Source organism: Panthera leo, chromosome E2, assembly GCF_018350215.1.
Source record: "Panthera leo isolate Ple1 chromosome E2, P.leo_Ple1_pat1.1, whole genome shotgun sequence".
NCBI lineage: Eukaryota > Metazoa > Chordata > Mammalia > Carnivora > Felidae > Panthera > Panthera leo.
In genome coordinates this window covers 26336457-26357602 of record NC_056693.1, presented here as the reverse complement: position 1 = coordinate 26357602, position 21146 = coordinate 26336457, and the positions used below count along the sequence as shown (strand labels likewise).

At 35.2% G+C, this 21146-nt stretch overlaps 1 protein-coding gene across 2 annotated transcripts in view; it reads right to left on the bottom strand.

Moving 5' to 3' along the window:
- The window catches only part of LONP2 (lon peptidase 2, peroxisomal), a 105317-nt gene that overhangs the window by 55173 nt on the left and 28998 nt on the right, over positions 1–21146 (bottom strand). For both annotated transcript variants that reach the window (XM_042919283.1, XM_042919284.1), the window contains exon 8: positions 16457–16598. In XM_042919283.1, coding sequence (XP_042775217.1) covers positions 16457–16598 — 142 coding nt within the window. The remainder of the gene's footprint in view (positions 1–16456; positions 16599–21146) is intronic.

The following is a 21146-nucleotide window of genomic DNA, read 5'->3' as shown; positions in this document are numbered from 1 at the left end:
GCAGTGGGCTGGGGGCAGACATCGGGTCGGACTGCGGCCCCGCCCACTAACTCCAGTTATACACCACAGCACAGGGGAAGGGCCCTGCAGGCCCCCACCACTCCAGGGACTCTCCAAAATGACCAAACGGAAGAATTGCCCTCAGAAGAATCTCCAGGAAATAACAACAGCTAATGAACTGATCAAAAAGGATTTAAATAATATAACAGAAAGTGAATTTAGAATAATAGTCATAAAATTAATCGCTGGGCTTGAAAACAGTATACAGGACAGCAGAGAATCTCTTGCCACAAAGATCGAGGGACTAAGGAACAGTCACGAGGAGTTGAAAAACTCTTTAAACGAATTGCAAAACAAAATGGAATCCACGATGGCTCGGCTTGAAGAGGCAGAGGAGAGAATAGGTGAACTAGAAGATAAAGTTATGGAGAAAGAGGAAGCTGAAAGAAAGAGAGATAAAAAAATCCAGGAGTACGAGGGGAAAATTAGAGAACTAAGTGATACACTAAAAAAAAATAATATACGCATAATTGGTATCCCAGAGGAGGAAGAGAGAGGGAAGGGTGCTGAAGGGGTACTTGAACAAATTATAGCTGAGAACGTCCCTGAACTGGGGAAGGAAAAAGGCATTGAAATCCAAGAGGCACAGAGAACTCCCTTCAGACGTAACTTGAATCGATCTTCTGCACGACATATCATAGTGAAACTGGCAAAATACAAGGATAAAGAGAAAATTCTGAAAGCAGCAAGGGATAAACGTGCCCTCACATATAAAGGGAGACCTATAAGACTCGTGACTGATCTCTCCTTTGAAACTTGGCAGGCCAGAAAGGCTTGGCACGATATCTACAGTGTGCTAAACAGAAAAAATATGCAGCCGAGAATCCTTTATCCAGCAAGTCTGTCATTTAGAATAGAAGGAGAGATAAAGGTCTTCCCAAACAAACAAAAACTGAAGGAATTTGTCACCACGAAACCAGCCCTACAAGAGATCCTAAGGGGGATCCTGTGAGACAAAGTACCAGAGACATCACTACAAGCATAAAACATACAGACATCACAATGACTCTAAACCCATATCTTTCTATAATAACACTGAATGTAAATGGATTAAATGCGCCAGCTAAAAGACATAGGGTTTCAGAATGGATAAAAAAACAAGACCCATCTATTTGCTGTCTACAAGAGACTCATTTTAGATCTGAGGACACCTTTAGATTGAGAGTGAGGGGATGGAGAACTATTTATCATGCTACTGGAAGCCAAAAGAAAGCTGGAGTAGCCATACTTATATCAGACAAACTAGACTTTAAATTAAAGGCTGTAACAAGAGATGAAGAAGGGCATTATATAATAATCACAGGGTCTATCCACCAGGAAGAGCTAACTATTATAAATGTCTATGCGCCAAATAGCGGAGCCCCCAGATATATAAAACAATTACTCATAAACATAAGCAACCTTATTGATAAGAATGTGGTCATTGCAGGGGACTTTAACACCCCACTTACAGAAATGGATAGATCATCTAGACACACAGTCAATAAAGAAACAAGGGCCCTGAATGATACATTGGATCAGATGGACTTGACAGATATATTTAGAACTCTGCATCCCAAAGCAACAGAATATACTTTCTTCTCGAGTGCACATGGAACATTCTCCAAGATAGATCATATACTGGGTCACAAAACAGCCCTTCATAAGTTTACAAGAATTGAAATTATACCATGCATACTTTCAGACCACAATGCTATGAAGCTTGAAATCAACCACAGGAAAAAGTCTGGAAAACCTCCAAAAGCATGGAGGTTAAAGAACACCCTACTAACGAATGAGTGGGTCAACCAGGCAATTAGAGAAGAAATTAAAACATATATGGAAACAAACGAAAATGAAAATACAACAATCCAAACAGCTGACTTTGCATTAGAAACCATGAAGGAAGGAAAGCATTAAAACTACCCTCCAAAAATGAAGTAGAAGGGGTGTTTGAGTGGCTCAGTCAGTTAAGCTCCCAAATCTTGGTTTCAGCTCAGGCTATGATCTCACAACTTGTGAGATTGAGTCCTGGCATCAGTCAGCACAGAGTCTGCTTGGCACTCTCTCTCTCCCCCTCCCCTGCTCACTTTCTCTCTCTCAGAATAAACTTAAAAAAAAAAAAAAAATGGAGAAATTAAGGCATTCCCAGATAAAAAACACTGAGAGAATTTATAGCCAGCAGACCAGACTATAAGAAATGCTAAAGGCTAAATAAAGTAAAAGGACACTAAGCTGTAACCACAGAAACAAAGAACACCAGTGAAAATAATTACATTGGTAAATATAAGAGACGGTATAAACATATTTTTTCTTTGTATTTCTGACCTCTTATTTGATTCAAAGGACTTCCAAACAATAATTACAGTTGTTTCTCATTATTCATGGTTTCTGCATTTGCAAATTCACCTAATACCTAGAATTTACTTATAACTCCAAAATTAATACTTTGTGGTACTTCTGTAGTCATTTGCAGACATACGACAACTCATGGTCCAAGGCATATGTTTCCAACTGAGGTCAAACAAAGTGATGCCCTGCCTTCTTGTTTCAGTTCTCATACTCTAAATAAGTATCATTCTTGCAGTCTATTTAGTGCCATGTTTTTTGCACCTCTATGTTTTTTGTTAGTGATTTTGCTGTTTAAAAGACTCCCAAAAGGAAGTATTGAAGTACTGTTTAGTAAGTGAAAGGCTGTGACAAGCCTTATGGACAAAATACATGTGTTAGATAAGCTTCATTTAGGCATGAGTTATAGTGTTGATGGTCATGAGTTCAATGTTAATTAATGAACAATATATATTATATAAGGCAACTTTAAATAGAAACACAGCTAAAACAAAGTTATGTATTGATTAACTGACAAACTGACTCTCAAAGAAGCCTATTTCTCCCAGGAGCAATAATTCAGTATTCACTAATTCAGTGTTTGCTACAATTTTACACAACATAACTATGGCAAGAATGAGAATCAACTCTATGGGATAGGCTTACAGTATATATAGATATATTTTATATGACAATAACTTCCCAAAGGAGGGCAGAAGGAAGGGGGACTTACTAAAGCTAAGTTTTTATATGTTATTTATATGTCAACTTGGGGAGTGTTTTTGGATGAACATTTAAATCAGTGAACTTTTTAAAAAATTTTTTTTGTTTATTTATTTTTGAGAGAGAGAGACAGAGAGACAGAGAGTGACAGGGGAAGGGGCAAGAGAGAGGGAAACACAGAATCTGAGCTATGAGCACAGAGCCCAATAGAGGGCTCAAACTCACAAACCATGAGATCATGACCTGAGCCAAAGTCAGGTGCTTAACCGACTGAGCCACCCAGGTGCCCCATACATCAGTGAACTTTGGCTAGACTGCCCTCCACCTTGTGGATGGGCTTCATCCAATCATTTGAAGGTCTGAATAGAACAAAAAGACTGGCATCCTTAAGCAAGAGAAAATTCTCCAGCAAACTGCTTTTGAACTTCATCTGCCCATCATTTCTCCTGGGTCTTGGGCCTGCCAGTCCATACCACAGATTTTGGAATTCCCAGACTCCATAACTACATAGGCTGATTCTTTATAGTAAATCTCTTTACATGGATATATCTAGATATCTATATATACACATACACACAGATATAGACAATCTATATCTAAGTCTTATCTCTATATATCCAATAGCAGGTAAAACTAGGAAAAGATCAACAAAAACATAGAAGACTTGACAATACTATAATCAATTAGACATAATAAACATCTAGAGAACAATCCATCCAACAGCAGCAGCAGTATACATATTCTTCTCAAGTGCACATGGAACATTCTCCAGGACAGACCATAAGCAAGGCTATTAAATAAACATCTAAATTTCAAGGATTGAAATCATACAAAGTATAATCTCTGACCACAATGTGATGAAATCAGAAATGAGTAAGAAAAAAATTTGGAAATTCACAAAAATATGAAATTAAACCCTAAATAACCAAAAGGTCAAAAAGAAATCACAAGAAGAGTTGGAAAATATTTTGGGATAAATAAAAACAAAAATGTAACTTACTACTAAAACTTGAGATGCAGATAAAGTGTTGCTTATAAAAATATTCACAGCTGTAAAAGCTATGTTTAAAAAATTCAAATCAATAACCTAACATTCCACCTTAAGAAAGTAGAAAAAGAATTGCAAACTGAACCCAAAGCAAGCAGAAGGAAGAATATAATAAAATTAAAGCAAATAAACTAAACAGTAAAGACAAAAACAATTAAGAAAATCAAAACATCAAAACTTTGTTCTTTGAATAGTTCAACAGAATTGACAAACGTAGCCATAGTGACTATGGAACCATATTGACTACAGGGAGAACACTCAAATTACTAAAATCAGGAATGACTCAGTTCACACTGCTATCACCCTTACAGAAATGAAAAATATATGTGTATACTATGAACAACAGTACACCAACAAATTTGGTAACATAAGTGAAATGGAAAAATTCCTAGGAAGATACAAACTATTGAAAGTAATTTGTATCAAGAATTAATAGAAAATCTGAACAGATCTTGACATTTCTATTAAATATTATACTAGAGGTTCTAGCCAGGGCAATTCGGGGGAAAAATGTATCTCTAGGCATTCAAACTGGAAAGAAGTAAAAATATCTCTACTTGCACATTATATGATCTGTATATGGAAAAACCTAAGGAATCCACAGAAAAAAATATTAGAACTAATAAAGAAGTTCTGAAAGGTTACAGGATAAAAGACTAATATACAAAAATCAACTGTATTTCTTTATATAAGCAATGAACAATTTGAAAAAGAAATGAAAAAAAGTTCAATTTCCAATAGTATCAAAAAGAATAAAACATTTAAGAATAAGTTTAACAAAAGAACTGTAAGACTTATATACTCAAAACCCCAAAACATTGTTAAAATAAATTAAAGAAGACCTAAGTAAATAGGAAGACTCCTATGTTTGTGGATTAGAAGAATTACTATTAATATGGCAATACTCCCTAAAGGGATCTATAGATCCAATGCAATCCCTATCAAAATTCTAGTTGCCTTTTTTGTAGAAAGTGATAACCTGATTTGAAAACTCATATGGAAATACAAAGGACCCACTATGGCTAAGCAATCTTGAAAAACAACAAATCTGGAAGATTCACACTTCCTGATTTTAACAGCTTCTACAAAATTAAAGTAAGCAAGATTATGTGATACTGGCATAAGGACAGAAATATAGATCAGTGGAATAGATTTGGAAGACCAGAAATAAACACCTGCATTTACAATCAATTGATTTTCAGTAAGGGTGAGAATACCATTCTATGGAAAAAGAAAAGTGTTCAATAAGTGGTGCTTGGGACAACTGGATATCCACATGCAAAAGAAGGAAGCTGAATCTCTGTGTTTTACACCATATATAAACATTAGGTCAAAATCAACTGTAGATCTAAATGCAAGAACTAAAACTGTGAAACTCTTAAGAGAAAATGTTAAGAATAAATTCTCATAAAAAAAAATTCTTATGACCTTGGATTAAATGGCTTCTTAGATATACCATCAAAACCACAAACAACGAAAGAAAAATATAGATAATTTAGACATTATCAAAATTAAAAAATTTTGTGCTTCAATGAACACCATCAAAAAAGTGGTAAGAAAGCCCCCAAAACTGGTGAAAATATCTGCAAATCCTGTACCTGAGAAGGAACTTGTATCTAGAATATATAAAGAATTTAACAGAAAAAGACAAATAACCAAGTTAAAAATGGGCAAAGGATTTGAATAGATATTTCTATAAAGAAGATATACAAATGGCCAATAAATACATGAAAAGATGCTCAACTTTATTAGTAATTAGGGAAATAATAAAAATCACAATTAACTATAGCTTCACACCTACTAAACAAATGGATGGCTAAAATAAAAACAATGGATAATAACAAGTATTGATGTAGATGCAGAGAAATTAGAACTTTCAAACACAGTGAAAAACTAACATGGTATGGTCACTTTGGAAAATAGTTGGTAAGTTTCTCAAAGTGTTAAATACAGAATTTCCATATGACCCAGCAACTCCACTCCCAGATAACAAGAGAACTGAAAACCTATTATACACACAAACTTGCACATAAATGATTACAGCAGCATTATACATAACAACCAAAGGTAGGAACAACCCAAATGTCTATTGACTGCTGAATATGTAAAATGTACCATGCTAAGGCAAGATGTTAAAAAAGAGAAAACTGGGGTAGGGAGGGTAAAAGGTTATATGAGACTCTCGGTACTTTTCACTCAATTGTGCTATAAACCTAAAACTGTTATAAAAAAAAGAAAGAAAGAAAAAGAAAAGAAGAGGGGAAGGCTATTAATTTAAAAAAAAGAAATAATATAAAAGTCAAAAATGGTTTCTGATCAAAATAATGTAAAAAATGAAATCACTTAAAGTAACCAGGTAGTGAGATAAGGATGTGGTGGATTACTGTGTATTATTTCATTTTGATTTAGTAAAGGGAGGAACAATATATCCTATTTCATGTATGATACTGATAGAGAACCCGAGATGTGTGATTTTTTTTAACTTAAAAGTATCACACGTAGTATAAAAAACAGAATAAATGCCTTCTGAACAAAGTGTCCATATAGTTAATAACATAATTCAAAGAAAGTAACTAGGACTCCTTAAAAAGGGTACAGAAAACAACTAAACAATGAGATGACAAAAGGCTCCAAACCTGAGTTAGATAATAATACAAAAAAAGCCTACTGAATATTAGAGACTTCCAGATAGTATCAAAAGGTAATCTAAAATTTGATTATATGAAATACTAATAAAACATAATACTACAAGGTTAAAAGTTAAAAGACAGAAAAAGCTATGCCTGATATATATTAACAAAAAAGGAAGGAAGAACTGTACAAATATTAGTAACCCAAGTAGAAACTAAAGTTAGGAACCATGAATGGAACAAAGGGCTGTGCCTAGATAGCAGAAAATATCCATAATGATGATATAAACAAATGAATACTCTTAAAATGTAATTTAAAAAATTCATTAGAAATTACAAAATGAAACCGACAAAAACTATAGTGGGTAAGTTTAATGTATATCTTAATGTGCAGAAAAAAGACCTAAACCTAGAGAATAGCAATCTTATAACACTTACACACATATAACTGTTTTAACATTGCTGTTCTTTAGGTGTATGTATAGTATGTGCAAACACATATGCATGCTTATACAAATATACACTTCATCATGGATATACATATATACATTTCAAAGGTCAGTATGTTACAAATAAACTGTCTTTCCTAAAATCTACAGAATATTTATGAAAATGGATCCTCAATAAACTCTAAAATTTGAAAAAATGAAGTTGCATACTTGGGCAATATATTATACATCAAAATTATAATAAAAACATAAAAATTTAGAAATGTTAAAACAATAATCTTTTAAACTCTTAAAAAAATTTTTTTAATGTTTTTATTTATGTCTGAGACAGAGAGAGAGACAGCATGAGTGGGAGAGGCTCCAGGCTCTGGGCTGTCAGCAAAGAGCCCAACGCGGGGCTTGAACTCACAAGCCATGAAATCATTGCCCTGAGTTGAAATTGGACACTTAACTGACTGAGCCACCCAGGTGCCCCAAATCTTTTAAACTCTTGAGTCAAAGTGAAAGTCAACATTCTAACTACAGGCTGTTTAGAATAGTAGGTTTTACAATACAGAGAGCCTGACTCCCTCTAGCAGAAATAATAATGGACCTTTCTCTGAAAATACCAACTGTTCGAAGAAATATGATCTACAGGTCCTGAAATTTGAGGAACCCATTCCAAACTTCTCACCATGTGGTAAAGCTTACAAGGTGTCACCTTGCATGTGCACACAAAACTTTTAATAATCTTAATGTTATACATTATATATACAAAAGGACAACCAAGAATCATCAAAGATTGGAGGAAAGCCCTAACATAAAATACAGGGACCAAACAAACAAAATTAAAGGCTGAAAGAGAAAGGGACTAGAATAAATGAATGTAGGATATGATGTCAACACACAAAATATAAATTGTACTTTTTATTAATACTAGCAATAATCAGAAATTGAAATAAAAAAATAAGCAAGAATTATGAAATAATTTGGGATAAATATGACAAAGTACAATATGCATGTGCTGAAAGTGCTAAAACGCTGCTGGAAAGTAAGGGAGACCTAAAAAAAATGGAGAGATATGCAATGGACGAGAAGGCATGATATTTTTAAGATGACAATTCTCCCCAAATGAAGTACAAATTGAAATGAAATGTCAATTAAAATCCCAGTAAAATATGAGCACTGTTTTATAACAAAGATTCTAAAATTTATATGGAAATGCAAAGCATCTAGAATAGCCAAAGTTTTTCTTTTTTTTTCAACGTTTTTTTTTTTTTTTTTTTTTTTTTTTTTTATTTATTTTTGGGACAGAGAGAGACAGAGCATGAACGGGGGAGGGGCAGAGAGAGAGGGAGACACAGAATCGGAAATAGGCTCCAGGCTCCGAGCCATCAGCCCAGAGCCCGACGCGGGGCTCGAACTCACGGACCGCGAGATCGTGACCTGGCTGAAGTCGGACGCTTAACCGACTGCGCCACCCAGGCGCCCCTAGCCAAAGTTTTTCTGGAAAAGAAAAGCAAAGTTGGAGAACTAACACTATAGAATTTCAAGACCTATTATAAAGCAACAGTAATCAACTTGGTATGGAGGGTACTAGCATAAGCATACATTGATGGGACAGCATAGAGAACTCAGAAATATAAAACACAGCCAGACAATCTATCAACTAATATTTGACAAAGGTATCTAGGGCAATTCAAATGAGAAAAAGATACTTCTTTCAACAAATAGTACTGGAACAATTAAGTACCCATATGTGAAATGGGACAAAAAAACAAAAAACAAAAAACAAACCTAAGAAAAGAAATGGAAATTTGACCTTTACACCACACACTGAATACAAAAACTCACTGAGCATGGGCCACAGACCCAAATGTTAGAGCCAAAAATATAAAACTTCTAGAAGAAAACACGAGAAAATCTGTGTGACCTTGGTTTAGTAAAGATTTATTAATTACAATGCAAAAGAAAACACACACACAAGAATCAATGAACTGAACTTTGAAAAACAAACAAAAAGCTTTTTGGGCTCTCTTCCAAAGACATTGTTACTAAAATATTTGAAGAGGGGCCCCTGGGTGGCTCAGTCAGTTAAGCATGACCTTTGGCTCAGGTCACGATCTTGTGGTTTGTGAGTTTGAGCCTTGCATCAGGCTCTGTGCTGACAGCTCAGAGACTGGAGCCTGCTTTGGATTCTATGTCTCCTTCTCTCTCTGCCCCTCCCTCTCTCTCTCTCTCAAAAATAAATAAACATTAATAAAATAAAATATTTGGAGAAAATATCTGAAAAATATGTAACTGACAAACGAAATCTGTCTAGAACATATAAGGAATTCTTACAACTCAATAATAAAAAGACAACTCAAAAGAAAAAAAAAAAGCTAGACATTTTACAAAAAAATACAGGATACAGGCAAATATCACATACAAAGTTGCTCAACATATCATTAATCATTAAGGAAATGCAGATTAAAACCACAATGAGATAATACAATACACCTACCAGAATGATTAAAATTAAAAAACTTACTGCATGTCAAATACTGACAAAAATGTGGAACTGGAACTCTTATACACTAGTAGGAGAAATGTAAAATGGTACAACCATCATTTTGGAAAACAATTTGGCAGTTTCTTAAAAAGTTAAGCAGACACCTACCATTTGACCAAGCTATCCACTCAATAGGTATTTATCAAAGAAAAACAGAAGTATACATCCATAGAAAGACTTGTACATAAGTATTCACAATAGCTTTATTTGTAATAGAGAAAACTTGAAAAATCCAAATGCTGATCAAAAAGGTTTATGGGTATACCAACTGTTTTTCTCTTGGTGTTTTCAAAGTTTTCTATTTTGTCTTTCAGGATTGTTATTATGATATCTACCTATGGATTTCTTTGTGCTTATTTTACACGGAAATTTATCAAGCTTCACAAATGTGTAGATTTATGTTTTTCATCACATTTGGGAAGTTTTCATCCATTATTCCCTCAAAAACTTTTTCTGCTCCTATCTTCCCTGTCCTGTTCAATTAGGCGTACATTGTTGTGCTTAACAGTATCCCACATTTCCCTGTTCATTTTAGTCACTTTGTTTTCCTGTTCTTCAGACTGCATAATTTCTAGCAACTGATCTTCAAATTCAAAGATCTACCAGTTCTAATCTACTGTTGATGCCCTCTAGTGAATTTTTTGTTTCAGAAGTAGAACTTCTATGTCTAATACCTTGATTATAATTATGGTTTCATGATTAATACACATATCAAAATTAAGCTATACATTTTAAATACACCCACTTTACTGTATGTAATTATACCTCATTGACACTGTAAAAAATTAATAAAATATATTTAAATAATAATTTTTAAATAGGGTCAGCTGCTTTAGTTTAATCAGAGGCAAACAGCTTACATCTCACTATGAATGCCTATTTCTACTTCTGTCTTAAAATTGCCCAAAGCTGATCAAACATTTTTAGAACATTCAAATTTCATTTATTTCTTTTTTGGCAAAAGAGGATCATTAATATAAAAGAGAGATCTCTAAATTTGTAAATATTGCCTATTCATATAAAAAATAAGAATATATAATCGATTTAATACTGGTAAAATGTTTCCCCAAATGAACAGGATATTTTGAAAAGTACTTGCTCCTGAAAACCTGGTATATAAAAACTAAACCCAACTCATCATTATTTCTTAATTTATTAGTCAAATTACTATTTCTCAACAATTTGCTGCCTATACTTCTCTCAGGTGGTTTTTTCCTTTTCTTAGTTTACTACTGAATCCAGTAGTAGGGTCCTTGCCAAGACACATAGCCAGGATTTGGGCCACAGGTTTGTCTAATGATCCCCTCATAGAGCATCCCTGAGGATGGCCAAGAGAGGAAAAGAAAGTCTTGGTGATTATCAAGTCACAAATTCATAACAATAATTCCCTCAACCCACTCCAAAATTAATTTTCAGGTAAACTTGACTACACAATCTAATCACCACCAAACTCTACTAACAAGAGTGTTAAATAGGGTAGAAATGAGAAACAGTAATTTTGGTTGCAAATATAGCTAAGGGCTGGAGGGCTGTGGACAGTCAGGTGGCAGCTTTTGTACATGTGTATGTGCTTGGGGGAGAGTGGGTGGGTAACAAGACAAAAAATGGGAGCAGGGTATAAAAAGAAAAATGCTAACATAGACATCAAGACATTTTTGTGTAACTTGCAAGTATGCCTTGGGCGCTGGTGACAGGGTTTGCCAGCACTAAAAAGAAATGATTAGTAGGTTTCCCTAATGTAGCTTAGTTTAATCATTAAATGGCAGTATCCCTCTTAATCAGAGACAGTAAAGAGGAAATGAAAGCTGAAAAAGGTGTCTTCAGCCACACCTCTCTGATAACATCAGTATTTAAGACATCTTTTACTCTGGTGGGTCTTAGAATTTACATTGTAAATACAGCATGTGATGAGATAAAAAATTAAGGTAACATCCAGAACCTCAAAATTTTCCTTAATAAAAGGAAAGTCCCTCTCCTTGAAATTCTTTGACAATAGTTGTAGAGCTTAGATTAGAAGACCCTAGGTCTGCTGTATCCAAGTAGTAAATCTACTAAACTCACTCTAATTACTAAATGGATCTAATTCTAATTAAGAATGTCAGTTTTAAAAAAAAGTTTATTATGTCTAGATTAGGGACTTTTCCACTTTGGGGATTCTATCTATCTATCTATCTATCAATCTATCTATCTATCTATTCAGAACTGTAAATACTGTTTATATAGAAAACTGGTAAAGTATCCATGCATTTTGTTAGCCCATTCACATTAAAAGTGTATTTCGGAAATACACATATATTTTATAACAAAGTCTGGATCTTGCATCAATTATAAATATGATTGTACCTACCTGATAAGAATTCTATAATTTTCTTTTGAGTCTAGTAATTACATAAAAGGACTTTCCTTGTATCTGACATTTTAATACTATTCAACAACAGACCTGTCCAAATTCTGTCTACCAACATTTGCTTATCAACAATTAGTTACATCTGTTTTTTATTCTTCCAATAAATTTTCAAGAGGCTATCTAAATTTTCAGTAAATATTCCTTTGTTGACAACAGTAACTGGAAATAGGCATCTCCACCATGAATAAATATGAAGCTGAGAAGAATCTATAGATAGAAAAAGTATATTCTTTAATTTATTTAGAGTAACCACTCTATACTTATGTTCTTTATATCTAATATATACAGGCAGAACATAAATTAGCTATAAAATAATCTCATATGACTATATCTTATAAATAATATCTAGAAATCATTTCATTAAAGAGTAGGCTTTCTATGTGGGAAGATAAATCATACTCCTGGTATTTCCGGTTTCTCAGTAACATTCTACTTTAAATACAAGGTGTTTCTTTTTTTCATTTAGGTGGGTCTAAAGGTGATGGAAACAGAAAGTCGTTTTCAAACTGGACATAGATGAAACTGAGTGGACATCAAATTAAAATAACATGTATAGAGTACTTTACGGTTTCCAGAGCACTTTTACATATAACTCATTTAATTGTTTCAACCACCTCTGTGATAGAAGATGTTTCCACCAAGGACTGGGGCACGTGGGAGGGAGAAGGACATCAGGTACCAATATACTCATTTCTTCTGTATATGTATCTTGCTTCACCCTATGGAATCCTAGTCTCGGGGTGCCTGGGTGGCTCAGTCGTCTAAATGTCCCATTCTTGATCTCAGCTCAGGTCATGATCTCGTGGTCATGTGATATCAAGCCCCCAGTTGGGCTCCATGCTCAGCATGAAGCCTGCTTGGGATTTTCTCTCTCTTCCTCTCTCTGCCCCTCCTCTGCTTGTATTCGGTCTCTCTCAAAATAAATAAAAAAAAAACAACAAAAAAGAACCCCAGTCTGTAAGGAACTGATGTTACTCATAACTAAACTACAGTATAAGTATGTGATCCCAGGTATCATTTACTTTGAGGTATCATTTGAGGCTTTAACATTTTTATTTGGAATATTAATAAAGCAATTGCCAAAAAAGTGAATACCAACTTCTATATCAGACAAAGAAATATCACTATGCCAGCTTCTTATCAAAGGTCATCTCAATCCAACAAATGTTACTAAATCATTACAAAGCACTACGGTGAAGAACTAAAACACGCTGTGTAATAAATAGACAGGGATTAATTATCTCCTACTACTTGTGAAGCTGTCTTTTGGTGGATTTGTTTTAGGACTCCCACAAACAGTATACTGAGAAACCCAAGTATCAGAGAAATACTCTCAAATTCTTTTCAAAAGGGTAACTATAACTGTCTAATGAGAGAGTCGGTCAGATTACCTGAAAAACGTGCCAATATAAATTAAACTGAAAGTCTAAAGTAATCATCTAAGAAGCCACTAAAACCTTCAATAATGTTCACTATTTTTTTTTTTAATTTTTTTTAACGTTTTATTTATTTTTGAGACAGAGAGAGACAGAGCATGAACGGGGGAGGAGCAGAGAGAGAGGGAGACACAGAATCGGAAGCAGGCTCCAGGCTCTGAGCCATCAGCCCAGAGCCCGACGCGGGGCTCGAACTCACGGACCGCGAGATCGTGACCTGAGCTGAAGTCGGCCGCTTAACTGACTGAGCCACCCAGGCGCCCCAATAATGTTCACTATTTTATTGTTTGTAGTACTAAGGGGTAAACCAGTCATTGAGTCAGAACTGTTCTACAATAAAAATAGGCAAAACCAAACCAAGTGAAACTCTTATCTCCAAGTTCTGTGGCTTTTAAATATGGCAACTGTACTTTTTATGGTCCAAACAGGACCCACTTCTGAGACCAGAAGAGAGTGCAATTGATAACTAGGCATAAAGTGGGATTGTCCCAGGCAAACCAGAATGTATGGTCTCCCTGCTTACAAGAAACATCTCCCAGGGTCATCCTGTTCTAAGAAGATTACAAAAACAAAAACCAAAAAAGGAAACAGGAAGCCAGAAGGAATTCAAAGCAAGGAAATAAACAAAAAAACCAAACTCACAAAGCAAGTTTTTCCTCAATTCTACAAATCAGTTCGAATAGTAATATTTTACTTAAACCAGGGTAAGGACTGGGGGAGCAGAGGTAGTAAACTAAGGAGGACTGGTTAAATTACATTTATGAAGCAGTCAGGTCCCAGATCCCTTCCCCCATCCCAGGAAAACCTGGAAGTTTATTTTCTTAAGAACATAAAACAGCTGTTCCCTGCCCAGGTGACCCTGGGCACAGCTGAGCGGAGTATGTACTCTACTGAAAATAACAGTTTAGGTGAATGCATACATCCAGGATGCTGAATGCAGTGACAGTCCCCACTTTCTCCCCACTGCTTATTTCCCAGGAAGCTGGCAGCCAAGCCTTAATTCTAAAGGCAAGAGACTTAGGGAGCCCTCTCTGAGAAATTCGACCTAAAGTTACTGACATAAGAGATTCTTCAACCAAATGGCCCAGCCGACCCTATTGTGAAACTGAGTCAATAAACCGTCCTCAGATTCCAATCAGCATTCTGTTCCTCACTACTAAATACAAACAAACACAAATTGCCAGACATCTAACGGAAGACTCTAATATAAAAGACAGAGACCAAAAAACAAAACAAAACAAAACAAAACAAAACAACATATATAACAAATAGATAAAAGCGGCTTATAGAAAAAGAAAAAGAAAAAAATCTAGTAGGGTATTTCTCACAGAGATAAGAGGACATATTACATCCATGTAATGAGAGCAAGATACTATAAAAAGAACAAGCAGAGAAGTTAAGAAAAAGATCTTTGAAATAATAACCTCATAGAAGGATTACTAGATAAAGCTAAGAAAGTCTTCATAAAAAAATACAGCAAAAAACAAAAAAGATGACTAACAGAAAAGATAAGAAGATTAAAGATCTCAAACCCAATTGATAGGCGTTCCCCCCAAAAAATGAAGAAAAAAATCATCAAGAGAATTCAAGAAAATTTTACAGAAATAAAGGACAGGATTTTCCAATTCAAAGAATCTTCAAAGCATCAGCAAAAATGGAGAAAAAGAGACTGATGCCAAGGCAGATTACTGTAAAATTTCAGAAAAATGGGATAAAAAGTAGATCTTAAAAATTTTCAGAGTAAAACAAGTCACAAAAGACAAGACCAGAAGGCTTTGGTCTTATCAACTGCAACACAGGAAACTGGAATACAATGGAGAAATGTCTTCAAAATATTGCAGGAAAATTATGTCTAACTAGAATGCAAACTACCAATCAAGGATGAGGGAAACATATTTTCAGATATACAAAGTCTAAAAACATCTCCCACCCATGCAAGCTTTCTCAGGAAACTTCTGGGAGATTAACACCAAGAAAGTGAGAGAATAAAGCAAGAAAGCAGAAGGCATGGAATATAGGAAACAAGAAATTCAACATGGTGGGAAGTGAAGGGCGATCTGAACAAGACAGCTAGGTTCCAGATGTGGACAACGACTAGCTCAGACTGGAGGAGTGAAGAAGATAAAACAGACATAACACTTGGAAAGTGTCTCCAAGTCTTGAAAGGAGACTTAACACAACTGCTGGAAGTAAACAGAATAAACAAGACAATTATTAACCTACAAAGATTTTTTAAAAAATGTACAGGAAAACAAAAAGGAGGGGCAGGAGAAGAAAAGTGATCAGTTTACCATTTATCACATGGCTCAGCTGTGAAAAGCACTTACATACTTGTAATAATGTTAAGTATTTGACAGTGACATAACAAAATCAGGATACAATTTAGATTGGGAGACTGGGAGTATAAAAATGATATAGTAGGGGTGGAGGGAAGAAAGCAAGAAAAACCCTCATCTCCTATAGAGGGTAATCAACAAATGATGTCAGAAACTGTATATGGTCTAATTAACTAAAAGTTAAAGAGGTCAAAGTGTAGAAGCGGAAATGGGGGATCCCCAGGGAGAAGACAACTTGCTTGCTGTGTTATGTAATAATCTTATAGAATTACTGGTCTCTAAACAAAAAGCATGTATAAAATTTAAAATATTTGGTAAAAAGAAAAGAGAAAAAAGAAATGACAATTATTAGAAAAAGAAGAAATCTCTAAGACACTTCAATTTAGATATTAATTTGCTTTCAGATTTTAGTCCATATAACATTTTTTCCCATGACTACACTCATATCAATGTATATGCTACTGAATACAATTATCTGCTCTCAGATAACTGTGGTGATCACAGACCAGGAAGTTTCTGTATCTTACCTCAAGCAGAGCTGCTGCAGGATCACCCTGCAGACTTTTTCCTAGTTTGTCCACCTCATCTAATAGGAACACTGGATTGTTAACCCCAACAGTCTTCAAGCCATTGATTATACGACCAGGCATACTGCCAACGTAGGTACGCCTATAGAAAGCAGACAGCAAGTTAACAAGACATCAGGAGGCAAGAGGAGTATCATTTAGAAATCAAAACTCAGGCCTGGGAAAAAGTCATTTAGTTATCACAGTAACACAGCAAAGAGGTACTATATATTTAAAAAGTTCTTTGATACAACCAGGAAATTCAACATGGCGGGAAGTGAAGGGTGATCTGAACAAGACAGCTAGGTTCATTCAATTCTTGAATTGAATTCAAGATACAGCCAATGCTGGCTGTAAGTTACCCATAATACTGGAAGAATTGTAGCTTGTTTCTGCCATTTAGTGAAACTGAAAAACATTATACTTAAGCATATGATTGTGATTCTTACTTTTCAGGATTTCAAAATGTCCAAAGGAGCCTCCCACACTCCCTCAACACAAGCATCTTTTTACACATTGAAATGGTTGCCCCAGGGCTAGTGAAAACATCATCATCTTCATGAAGGAAATCAGAATTGGTTCAAATGGCCACTCAAAACGTAGACCAAAAAGAAGAAAGAAAAATTCCCAATTCTTTTATTTTCAGAAGCAATAGTCTGTAATTATAGTAAGATATGGGGTCAATAGTATGTATATCAAAATTCCATTAATTCTGGCCTTTTGAATAAAACTGTGTTCATCCTATATACACTGTTATGCCCAAGTTCAGCCAGATATTTTGTTATCCATTAAAGTATTAGAGGCTCCTTTATTATATTTGAACAAGAATCATCTACATAATTGTGACAGATGTAGAGGGTGGCATGAATAAAAACAAATATGTTTGTCAAACTGAAAAATGTGCCTTGTTTACAAAGCCAGCAAAACTTTAAGTAGCAATTTACCAATTTTAATTATAACCCTGTTGCCTAGGCCATGTGCAAAGCAGATGCTGTTTGTGAAAAGGCATAAAAGGGTGACTGCCTACAAGAAACTAATCAACGGTAAGTGTAACAGCAACAGTTATCTTATGATCTGCACAAAGCCGATTCCTGGAGCAGGCCTAAGTTTTACCACATGACTGGTATAAAGCAGGACAGAATAAATACAGTGACCTTTGAAAAGACAAGAAAGCCTTAAACATATCGTGGGAATGCCTTACATGGAGGGAGGGTGACCGAGGCCCTGGAACCAAATACAATAAACACTGTCCTGTTACAATAAGGAGTTGGCACATTCAAGATTTCAGAATGGGATACAGGAAGGACAAGACTCAAAATTAATAAAAGCCTCTCAAATTATTTCTTTAGAGAACTTATGAATTTGCCAGTATCCTGTGAATAAGTAGGTAAGGAAAATTAAAACAAAACAAAACACAAAGCCTCTAAGGGTCAATTTTACTGCATCAATGTCTTTCTTTCCCGTAATGTTTTTGACAGGTAGATTTCAAAAACAGGTACTAATGACCTAAAGTCATGGAGAGAAAAATAATATTTTAAGCAGGGACCTTTCTAAAGAAGCGGAAATATGGACACTAGTCCATAAACAACTTCTCCTAAACCTTCCATTGCTTTCCAGAGCCTACAGCATAAAGCCAAACTCCTCTGTCTGGAATTCAAGGCTCTTCACAATGCAGTCCCCACCAGCCTTCCTAACTTGCTGCCATAATGCTCTTGCATTATCCACAATTACAATCCTATTATACTCCTTACGTTTTTTAACTTTTGTTAATATGGTACCTTCCTGCCCTGAATACTCTTTCTTCCTATGTAAATCCAGGAATTCTAAAACAACTTTTCCTGACCACCTCTCACAAAGTGATCTTTCCAATAATGCAACATCTACAGCATTTACTGGCCCTACAATTCATCTGATGCAGTTACAACTTAGTTTCTGGGTACCTCCTCTAGAGAGCCAGTGAGCACTCTGATACAGAGAGTGGGTCTTATTACAGAGTAGATCCCCTGGATATAGAGCTATCAGACTGTTCCCTAAACAGAAGCTTGTTTTTCCTATTTATTTGATGACATCAGGTCAACCATGCCAGCACCCGAAGTATCACCACTGCGAAGGCCATACAAGTCTTTGAATACTGCTTTGAACAAATAACTTGATCTAAGTCTCAGTTTCCTCATCTGGAAAATGGACATAGTAACTGCCAACCTCATAGATTATATGATTATGAAAGCATAACAGGTAAAGCACACAGTGTAGTGCCTGGCACACAGTAAGCTTTCAAAAGATGTTCATTGTTGTTCACATCTTTCATAGCACCAAGCATACTCAATCCCCTTAGTGTTCCTCAATCACAGGTGACGACATCCCCCGAATATGTAACACTAGTCTACAGGTCAAACAAAGAAGAGAACCATTACAGAGGGCCGATCAGCTGTGGAAAATATCTATAATGTGCTACATCCTTTACCAGAAGGTATGATAGCATGCAATTCACTGACTAAAGATACAGAATATACTTTGAATAAACCTCTGGAGTATGAATCAGATGGTGGAAAGTGCAGCAATACACAAAACAAAAATGTTCTCTTTCAACATCACCCAATATAAATCACTACTTTTTTTTACAATTTTTTGTTATTTATTTATTTTTGAGAGAGAGAGAGAGAGAGAGAGAGAGAACATGAGTGAGCAAGGGACACAGAGAGAGGGAGAGAGAATCCCAAGCAGGCTCCACATTATTAGTGCAGAGCCTGAAGCAGGGCTCAAGCTCACCTGAAACGGGGCTCAAGTTCACGAACTGTAAGATTATAACCTAAGCTGAAGTTGGATGCCTAACCGACTGAACCACCCAGGTGCCCCTATAACCACTTTTAAAAAACAAATTAGCATACCAAAATATCCTCCTGAGAAACCACATAAGTAGGAGATTAATGAAATTAATACTCTTTTACAAACTATTAACTTTTTTGAGGGCAAAATACATACTTTGCCATGTCCTTCCTCATGAAACAACATCTAGGAAGCAACATAGCACAATACAGGTAAGTTTGCAAAGAATGTATCTCTTCAATTACTTACTATTCAGCCTAAATACATGATTATGTAGAAGTTTTTTTTTTTTTTAATTGAAGTACATGAGTTAATTTTAAAAATACATGAATTATATTTTTCTTGTGATTGGTATAGGCAGTTCACAGGTTTATAAGGATTAGCATATGAAATACACAAAACCAAGTATCTACATGGTTCAAAAATTTAAGTTGCAAGATCAGCATTTGTCATGTTCCAAAATATAGTCTGGTTAATGCTTCAAAAAACTACAGACAATATCCTCTATTTATAGGAGCTCCATGGTAAATCAATTACTTTACTACTCTGTGCCTGGACATCTTCAAATCTTAAGCCAAAAGGCTGGTCAGCCTGTCACTGCCACTAACAGTTTCTAAACATCAGGAATAGGAGTGCCTGGATGGCTTGGTTGAGCATCCAACTTCAGCTCAGGTCATGATGTCAAAGCTCGTGAGTTCGAGCCCTGCGTCGGGCTCTGTGAGCCTGCTTTGGATTCTGTGTCTCTGTCTCTCTCAAAAATAAATAAACATTAAAACATTACTCACCTCTTTCCTGATACTTAAAGAAGGGGGGGGAAAACAGTCATTTTACCATCACCTTTTCACACCTACTCAATTAAAGAGTTCTAATGGGTTACGATGCAAACTACTGAAGTGACATTTACAAAGAATCTGTAATATAAAAATTGTATATTGTAATTTTAAGTCAAAAGAGTAGGATTAGAATTGCTTTTTAGAAACATGGCAAAAGCTGCCCATTGAAAAGTCTGGCAGGAAATAAAATGTTAACAGTGATAATCTTTGTATGGTAAAAAAACAAAAAAACAAAAATACATGAGAATTTTTTTCCTTTTTAAAAACTATTTCTAAATTTTCTACCAAGGGTGTATATATATATCTCTCTCCAACTGGGAGTAATAAGCCTTAAAAGAGATCCTAATGATTTCAAAAGAAGAACAGTCTTTAATATAGCATATCTAAACAAATCAAATTGTTATTCTTCCAGCAGTCGTTCCTAAATCTTTTCGTGCACTCATTTGTATGGATGCACTCACTTAAAGGACCACAAGACTTACAAAATATAATTATGTTTTAATCTTACCTGAATTCACAAAGCATTTAGAGAGCCATGTTTGGCACTGTGCTATACAGCATAGAGTGATAAAAAGGAGAATAAGATATGCTAAAAACCCTACTGTAAAGAGCTTATACTTGTTCCATATTTATGTCTTATCTCTACAGCAACATACTGCATATGCCAGAGGCCTATATTATTTAATCATAAAAGAAAACAATAGACAGTAAGTGGTCAGTTTAGAGAAGAGTAAGATCATAACTGACTGCACCTATATTAATGGAGAAATCCTTGAATTGGGGCCTGAAAATGAAACTAAATTTTAAAGAGGCAAAGAAGAGCTACATGCAAATACAGGTTATAAAGAGTATGGTGAGCAAACCATACATGTCTGGCATACTATGCTAAAAATACATTAAAGGCTTGCTGCTTTGGTTATTTTCCCCTTGTGGAGACTAACAATGAAATAGCTAATTTATTTAAAACATCACCATTTCTGGGGCGCCTGGGT